Raw genomic sequence first — 9,521 nt, forward strand, 5'->3', positions numbered from 1 at the left:
ATGCCCTAGTCGGCTGGCCCTCGCTACATGTTCGTCGTCAGACCCACTGGCTCCAGGTCATCTACAAGGCTATGCTAGGTAAAGTGCCGCCTTATCTCAGTTCACTGGTCACGATGGCTACACCCACCCGTAGCACGCGCTCCAGCAGGTGTATCTCACTGATCATCCCTAAAGCCAAAACCTCATTTGGACGCCTTTCCTTCCAGTTCTCTGCTGCCTGCGACTGGAACGAATTGCAAAAATCTCTGAAGTTGGAGACTTTTATCTCCCTCAACAACTTTAAAAATCTGCTATCCGAGCAGCTAACCGATCGCTGCAGCTGTACATAGGTAAATTGGGTGGGTAGTTTACAGATGGACTACCTCACCCCCATACTGCTTTTATTTATTTACTTTTCTGCTCTTTTGCACACCAGTATCTCTTCTTGCACATGATCATCTGATGATTTATCACTCCAGTGTTAATCTGCTAAATTGTAATTATTCGATTTATTGCCTACCTCATGCCTTTTGCACACATTGTATATAGATTCTCTTTTTTCTACCATGTTATTGACTTGTCTATTGTTTACTCCATGTGTAACTCTGTGTTGTTGTCTGTTCACACTGCTATGCTTTATCTTGGCCAGGTCGCAGTTGCAAATGAGAACTTGTTCTCAACTAGCCTACCTGGTTAAATAAAGGTGAAATAAAAATAAATATGGAGCTGTTGGAGAACCTGACCAAACAGATTAGAGGTGAAATTAGATCCTTGATCACTCTGAATGACCTTAGGAATTCCAAACAGTGAGAAAAACTGAGTAAAAGCTTTTATCAGACTTAGTCGTGATAGACCGGAGAGGATAGGTAGCAGGAAACCTAGTGGTCTGACACGTCACAGTGAACAGGTAACTACTACCCTTTGTAGAACGAGGCAGAGGACCAACACAGTCAATAATCACATACTCAAAAGGTTGGCTGAGTACAGGAATAGGAAACAGTGGTACCGGCTTAATAGCTTGATTAGGTTTACCAGTTAATTGGCAGGTGTGACAAGTTTTGATACTCAGAAACATCCTTTAACCTAGGCCAAAAGAAATGTCTTAACCTGTCTAGGATCAGCGTGGCGCTAGCGGCACTCCCCCCCCCCCCCCACTGAAAAACCAGTGCCGCGAAATTCAAAAAAAATATTTTTTTAAAATATTTAACTTTCACACATTAAAGTCCAATACAGCTAATGAAAGACACAGATCTTATGAATCCAGTCAACATTTCCGATTTTTAAAATGTTTTACAGGGAAGACACAATATGTAAAGATGTACATCTATTACCTAAAAACACATTAGCATAATCCACCATCTTTTATTTGTCCACCAACACCAGTAGCCATCACCAATTCGGCTAAACTAAGATATTTATAGCCCCTAACCAACAAAAAAACTCATTAGATGACAGTCTGATAACATATTTATGGTATGGGATAGGTTTTGTTAGAAAAAAGTGCATATTTCAGGTATATGGCATAGTTTACAATTGCACCCACCATCACAAATGGACTAGAATAATTACAATGAGCAACGTGTTTACCTAACTACTAATCATCAAACATTTCGTAAAAATACACAGCATACACGAATCGAAAGACACAGATCCTGTGAATACAGACAATATTTCAGATTTTCTAAGTGTCTTACAGCGAAAACACAATAAATCGTTATATTAGCTTAGCACATAGCAATTAGCAGCCCAGCATTGATTCTAGCCAAAGTGAGCGATAAAAGTCAACATCGCCAAAAGATATTAATTTTTTCACTAACCTTCTCAGAATTCTTCCGATGACACTCCTGTAACATCACATTACAACATGCATATACAGTTTGATCGAAAATGTTTATATTTAGCCACCAAAATCATGGTTAGACAATGTGAAATGTAGACAAGCTGGTAAAGAAAACGTCCTTGCGCCACTTAGACAGTGATCTACTCTTATACATAAATACTCATAAACGTGACTAAAAAATATAGGGTGGACAGGGATTGATAGACAATTTAATTCTTAATACAATTGCGTTATTACATTTTTTAATTTATCCTTACTTTTCAATACAGTTTGCGCCAAGCGAAGCTACGTCAAAAAACATGGCGTCCTAAGCCACTAAAATGTTTCGACAGAAACACGATTTATCATAATAAAAATGTCCTACCTTGAGCTGTTCTTCCATCAGTATCTTGGGCAAAGGATCCTTTCTTGGGAGAAATCGTCTTTTGGTGGAAAGCTGTCCTCTTGCCATGTGGAAATGTCAACTACGTTCGGGATGAACTGAAAAGCGTGCCCAACTTTTCACATCGTTGCAAAAATAAATGTCCCAAAATCGCACTAAACGGATATAAATTGCTATAAAACGCTTTAAATTAACTACTTTGTGATGTTTGTAACTCCTATAACGAGTGAAAAGATGACCGGAGAAATATAACAGGCTAAACTAACGCTTGGAACAGGAGAGGGTCGGTGTCTTCCACGCGCGTTACGCAGCAAGAAAAGACTTGCTAGCTAAAGGTTTTTTTCATTTGTAGGGCCTGTGAACGAGCAATCGAGCCCGTTGGAATCGTCATCACGTAAAGGCATCCAGGGGAAGACGTAAGAAGTGTCCGTATAGTCATAGCAACGACAGTGCCCGTTTAAATGACTTCAGAAAAGTGGCCAACGTTTCTCAAATCTGACTCCATGTCAGGGAAATTGCTGTAGAATGGGCTCTGTTCCACTTAGAGACAAAATTTCAACTCCTATAGAAACTATAGACTGTTTTCTATCCAATAATAATAATAATATGCATATTGTACGATCAAGGATTTTGTGGGAAGCCGTTTAAAAAATTAGCCACATTAGCATAAATAGTCTAAACAGCGCCCCCATCCCCAACAGGTTAATATGCGATTGTAGGTTCTCCTCACACCCATATGTCCAGCTTCGTCATTGTGGGAAGTTGTCAACACCAACTCACAAAGCTTAAACTTCTTCTGGCTGCAAGCCCGAGCCCGGCCACAATATGACAACAGCCACTTCAAGTGCAGGGCGCGAAATTCAAAAGATATTTTTTTGAAATATTTAACTTTCACACATTAACAAGTCCAATACAGCAAATGAAAAGGTACACATCTTGTGAATCCAGCCAACATGTCCGATTTTTAAAATGTTTTACAGCGAAAACAGCACGTATATTTATGTTAGCTCACCACCAAATACAAAAAAGGACAGACATTTTTCACAGCACAGGTAGCATGCACAAAGACAACCTAACTAACCAAGAACCAACCAAACTAACCAACAAACAACTTCATCAGATGACAGTCTTATAACATGTTATTCAATAAATCTATGTTTTGTTCGAAAAATGTGCATATTTCAGGTATAAAATCATAGTTTACATTGCAGCTACAATCAGAAATTGCACCGAAAGCAGCCATAATAATTACAGACACCAACGTCAAATACCTAATTACTCATTATAAAACATTTCTGAAAAATACATAGTGTACATCAAATGAAAGACAGGTATCTTGTGATTCCAGACAATATTTCCGATTTATTAAGTGTTTTACAGCGAAAACAAAATATAGCGTTATATTAGCTTACCACAATAGCCAGAAAGACATGCCATTTCCCAGTAGCAAAAGGTTTGCGATCGTAACAAACAAGCAAAAGATATATAATTTTTGACTAACCTTGATATTCTTCATGAGATGACAGTCCTATAACATCAGGTTATACATACACTTATGTTTTGTTCGAAAATGTGCATATTTAGAGCTGAAATCCGTGGTTATACATTCTGCTAACGTAGCTATTTTGTCCCACAATGTCCGGATTTTTTTCTGACACTTTTTCTGACACACATATTCTGACCAAATGACTATTCATAAACATAACTAAAAAATACATGTTGTATAGGAAATGATAGATCCACTACTTCTTAATGAAATTGCAGTGTTAGAATTCTAAAAAATAACTTCATTACGATATCCACTTCGGTATAGCTAGAGTACCCAAACGTTGGGCGCCGACGACTAGTTCACATGCACGACAGATATATGAAATAGCATCATAAAATGTTTCTTACTTTTGGTGATCTTTCATCAGAATGTTGGACAAGGGGTCCTTTGTCCAGAACAGTCGTTGTTTGGATTTAGAACGGACACTTTCCCTCTCGATTTAGGAATCGCACTAGCCAAGTGGCACGAATCGCTCCATCGTCAACAAAGTCAGAGAACGGAACACGGCAAAACTCCCAAAAAATGTTCAATAATCTGATTAAACTATATTGAAAAAACATACTTTACGATGATATGGTCACATGTATCAAATAAAATCAAAGCCGGAGATATTAGTCGTCCATAACGGCAGCTAAACAGAAGGCAAATCCATCTCTCTTCGCGCCTTCCTGAAAACAGGAAATGGAGGATACGTCATTCCATGAGCTGTAATTCGAGTCCAGATCAAGTTACACAGTCCATTTCCTCTCTCACTCCTTGTCGACATCTAGTGGAAGACGTATGAAGTGCATCTAAACTAATAAATAACAAGGGATTTAATAGGCAGCCCCTGGAACAGAATGCAGAATGAGTTCTGTTTCACTCACAGATATAATTCAAACGGTTTTAGAAACTAGAGAGTGTTTTCTATCCAATAGTAATAATAATATGCATATTGTACGAGCAAGAATTGAGAATGAGGCCGTTTGAAATGGGCACCTTTTATCTGGCTACTCAATACTGCCCCTGCAGCCCAAACAGGTTAAACCAGGTGATGTCATCGCATATGTAGGAGGTGGAACAACATGGTTGGTTAAGGCATATTGGGGGCTAGAGGCTCTACAGTGAAATAAGAGTAATCACTAACCAGGACAGTAATGGACGAGGCATATTGATATTAGAGAGAGGCATGCGTAGCCAAGTGAACATATGGGTCCAGTGAGTGGTTGGGCTGGCTGGGGACACCGCGATTCAGACAGTTAGCAGGTCGGTGCTAACAAGCTAGCAGACAGTAGGCCGGGTTAGCAAGCAAGCAGTTAGCAGACCGGGTTAGCAAGCAAGCTAACAGTTAGCAGACCGGGGCAGGCAAGCTAGCAGAAGGGCCTTTGGGGGATGTCGCGATGGAGGTAAGCTGTAACAGAAGCAGTTCTTTCTGCTGTTCAAAAAGAAGACTACTAGGACTAACCGATGGAGTGGTCATATTAACGTTACGAGGAGATGGCGAGTCCTCAGCAGAGGCTGCCCCAGTGGTAACATCAACACCACTCTTCATCAGATTAGCCTTCAATATCAACCTAATAGAATTTTATAGACATTTATCACTAATTTCAACCTTGTAGTGTTCAGCAATCTTCAACAGCTGTTCTTTAGTACATAATTCCAACAGTTCCTCTGATGGAAAGCAAATGAACTAGTCTACATTAGACACCATAGTCAGAAGTAAATACAAAAAAAATATCCCCTCTGCTGAGCACACCAAGACCGCAACCAGAGAAATGACAATCACACTGGGCACCACAGAAGAGCGATGAGATATATATGGAGCTTCCCCAAAACCTACAGTAACTCAACCCTAGTCTCCGTGCGGATTTGCGGTGTGTAATTACGCACTGTATCCTGCTGGCAAGGAAATAAACCCCCAGCACGCTGGCAGATTTCCCCAAGCCATGGATGCGCCCCCGAGACACTGCTCAGTCCACAGACACCACACAAAAACAAAATAGCCATGCCCAACGTATTTCAAAGTGAAACACGTCGCTAAGCCTAACAGAGGGGGAAAAAAACTATAGCTTCGGGTAGCTAGTGTCACTAACCTACCCAAATCTCCCAGTGAGGTACACAGCCGATTGTACTCACCTCCTCGGACCGATGTCCCAACAAATCAAATTACATTTATATAGCCCTTCTTACATCAGCTGATATCTCAAAGTGCTGTACAGAAACCCAGCCTAAAACCCCAAACAGCAAGCAATGCAGGTGTAGAAGCACAGTGGATAGGAAAAGCTCACTAGAAAGGTCAAATCCTAGGAAGAAACCTAGAGAGGAACCAGGCTATGAGGGGTGGCCAGTCCTCATCTGGCTGTGCCGGGTGGAGTTATAACAGAACATGGCCAAGATGTTCAAATGTTCATAAATGACCAGCATGGTCAAATAATAATAATAACAGTACTTGTCGAGGGTGCAACAAGTCAGCACCTCAGGAGAAAACGTCAGTTGGCTTTTCATAGCTGATCATTAAGAGTATCTCTACCGCTCCTGATGTCTCTAGAGAGTTGAAAACAGCAGGTCTGGGACAGGTAGCATGTCCGGTGAACAGGTCAGGGTTCCATAGCCGCAGGCAGAACAGTTGAAACTGGAGCAGCAGCACGGCCAGGTGGACTGGGGACAGCAAGGAGTCATCATGCCAGGTAGTCCTGAGGCATCGTCCTAGGGCTCATGTCCTCCGAGAGAGAGAAAGAATTAGAGAGAGCATAATTAAATTCACACAGGACAAGACAGGAGAAGTACTCCAGATATAACAGACTGACCCTAGCCCCCCAACACAAACTACTGCAGCATAAATACTGGAGGCTGAGAAAGGAGGGGTCAGGAGACACTATGGCCCCATCCGATGATACCCCCGGACAGGGCCAAACAGGCAGGATATAACCCCACCCACTTTGCCAAAGCACAGCCCCCACACCACTAGAGGGATATCTTCAACCACCAACTTACCATCCTGAGACAAGGCCCGAGTATAGCCCACAAAGATCTCCGCCACGGCACAACCAGAGGGGGGCACCAACCCGGACAGGAAGATGACGTCAGTGACTCAACCCACTCAAGTGACGCACCCCTCCTAGGGACGGCATGGAAGAGCACCAGTAAGCCAGTGACTTAGCCCCTGTAATAGGGTTAGAGGCAGAGAATCCCAGTGGAGAGATAAGCGAGTAGAGCAAGAGTCTCCAGCCTGGGCAGGGGCCTGGAAACTAACCAATGTACTTTCTCCAACACAGCACACAATGAACTATCCACCGCAGTGGCAAGTTTACCAAAAACAAACAAAGGCAACCAATACTGGGCACCAAACTCAAGAACTGTACCAAAAGATGTAAACAAAGCACCTACAGAGTTTAACATTAACTCCACATTTTCTCCCAAACAACACACATACTAGTAAGCCAAACAACACTAGTATTAGTCCTTCATAATGCAACAAAATACTATTCGCCAAAATGTCTAGGAACCAAACAGACAAGCCCCCACTTATCACCAATCGGCTCGAAGTTCGTAACAAAAGGGAGACAAGGAATAACAAAATGTATTTATTTAAAAAAGTAAACTAAATACAATTAACAATGGTGTGTGTAATCAGTAGTGTAAGTGAGTGTTTAGCATGCATAAATGTGATAATGCAGGGTGTTGAAAGGTGCAAAAGCAAACAAACCACAAGGCCACAAAAATACCACAACCAAAATCTGTCTGTGTCTGCATGGAGAGAGTCTCCTCAATGAATGGGGAAGAGGTGCATTTATCCTGGGACACAGGTGTGTCCCATTTCTCTGACGACCCTCCCGGCTCCGCCCACCGACATCCTATTAAGGAAAACAAGAGCAAAGAGAAAGAATTCGTCAGACAGAGTGGGTCGTCACAAGTAGGGTCGTCACAAGTAGTCCTACATACCACCTGTGGGTCATCATACCACCTGGGTGGGATCTTTATAAACAGCTAGATGGCACAGTAAGGACCATCAGCAGTTGGGTGATTAGAGAAGACAGATGGCAATCTCAAGAATATCCAGGTAAGACAAGAGCTTATTCTTCCACCTCTCTGTCACACTATCTGTGAGGGCATCCATCTTACCTTTAATCTCTGTAGACTGTGGCTGGGATTCAGTTGATTGCAGACAGTGATTGGCTTTCCAAAAAGAGCTTTTAGACTTACACATATAGAACATTAAGTGTCAGTTTGGTTGAGTACACTAGATGACTTCTCAGCCAGGTTTGCTGTCAGAACTGAATGTGTAACACCATGGGACTGACAGTTTCTATATCAAGTGTCATCTCCCTCCATCCATGATACGCTGGTGGGTAAATCAAACACACTTCTGGAAAGCCACTATCTGCAATTGATTAAGGGCCTTTATTTATGCTGATTCAGGATTGTTCTTGTCTCTCTCTTCCACTGACTAATCTCTTAACACGGATAATATATCCTGATCTTTAACTGTATTTTTGACGACTCTCTGAATACAGTTTGAGGTGTTACTGTCAAGTTCTAATGGGCATGTTATCTTCCCCTCCTGTCACCTCTCCTCTGTCTCAGACAGTGTACCATGGCCTCTCTCTCTCTGTCCCTGGGACTGCTGGTGCTATGCACCCTGGCTCTTGTACACTGTGACCTGCATGACGGCCCCATCAGGGTGTGGGCTATTCGTGCCTCCAACCTGAAAGGACGCTTTTTCTCAAAACCAGACCCCTACGTCAAGGTGAATTAATTTATTTAACCAGAACAGTTAGTTAACAAATCATTATATAAAATGAGGGACGGGCAGGTGGGTGATAAAACAGAAGTACAGTAATGTTAGACAGGACAGACATCATAACACAAATGGACAGAGCAATAATCAAACGGTAGGTAGGCTATTGTTTGGATATCAAGTCACCTACAGTGACATGAACATGTCAGTGATTGGCTTGCTACTTGTTTGGTGAAGTAATATATATATTTTTTTAAATGAACAATCAAATGAATGAATTATAAAATATACTGGTTCCTCATTCAAGTGAATCAATTGTACATACGCAATTTAGTATTTAATGCACAATTATAATTTTAAAAAGTTGAATAAAGTCTACTGACCACATTATCTTCCTCAGGTGTGGTGCGGTTCATCCTTTCATGGCAAGAGCAACACTCTGGAGAAACAAGAAAACCCCATCTGGCCCAACGAGTTCAACTTTTCCAACATCATTAACAAGTCTGTCCTGACGGTGGAGGTGAGTTTCCCACCTTACTATGCAAAGCGCTTTGAGCACTGGAAAAGCACTATGTAAATCCCATCTATTATGATGATGAGAGATTATTGTTATTAGGTGTGGGATGATGTCATCGGCCTAGATCGCCACATGGGAACCTGCACCACAACCATCCTCCCAGGAACACACAGTGAGACCTGCCACCTGAAGAGAGGCACCGTCTACTACTCCTACAGCTATGGCTACAGTTGCTAGATGGAACAGTATGATGATTAGATTGTGACCTTGCGTCTGCTTCTTTCACTCATGTATTCACTTCCTTATAGCATTAAAAAACGTGCTTTACAGCAAGATGTCTCAGTCTGTCTTTATCATGTTTCTGAATTGTTTAATGATTTCTCAGAAGATGCCTTAGATGGTACGCAGCATATTGAAAGAGATCAATATTTCTACTAGATTTGAGACCGTTTGACATTTACCTTTCACAGTGTCACGATGTGGCCCTTTTGAGTGTATATCATGCTCACTCTCACCCACCCCACGTTTTACAACAGT

At 41.7% G+C, this 9,521-nt stretch overlaps 1 protein-coding gene across 1 annotated transcript; it reads left to right on the plus strand.

Annotated features, from left to right (window-relative positions):
• Positions 1-7,679: 7,679 nt before the first annotated feature.
• LOC129825779 (uncharacterized) lies at positions 7,680-9,221 on the plus strand. The gene is made up of 4 exons (XM_055885923.1): positions 7,680-7,789; positions 8,314-8,476; positions 8,868-8,987; positions 9,084-9,221. The coding sequence occupies exons 1-4, from the start codon at positions 7,767-7,769 to the stop codon at positions 9,219-9,221; spliced, it is 444 nt and encodes a 147-aa protein (XP_055741898.1). The 5' UTR covers positions 7,680-7,766.
• The last annotated feature ends 300 nt before the right edge of the window (positions 9,222-9,521 follow it).

The sequence above is a fragment of the Salvelinus fontinalis genome, chromosome 28 (genome assembly GCF_029448725.1).
Source record: "Salvelinus fontinalis isolate EN_2023a chromosome 28, ASM2944872v1, whole genome shotgun sequence".
NCBI classification, from domain to species: domain Eukaryota; kingdom Metazoa; phylum Chordata; class Actinopteri; order Salmoniformes; family Salmonidae; genus Salvelinus; species Salvelinus fontinalis.

Coding starts and splice junctions, on each gene's coding strand:
- LOC129825779 (XM_055885923.1), top strand. CDS start 7,767: ATGGCAATCTCAAGAATATCCAG. Junction 8,477..8,867: donor AACCAGACCCCTACGTCAAG/GTGAATTAATTT, acceptor TATCTTCCTCAG/GTGTGGTGCGGTTCATCCTT. Junction 8,988..9,083: donor AGTCTGTCCTGACGGTGGAG/GTGAGTTTCCCA, acceptor TATTGTTATTAG/GTGTGGGATGATGTCATCGG.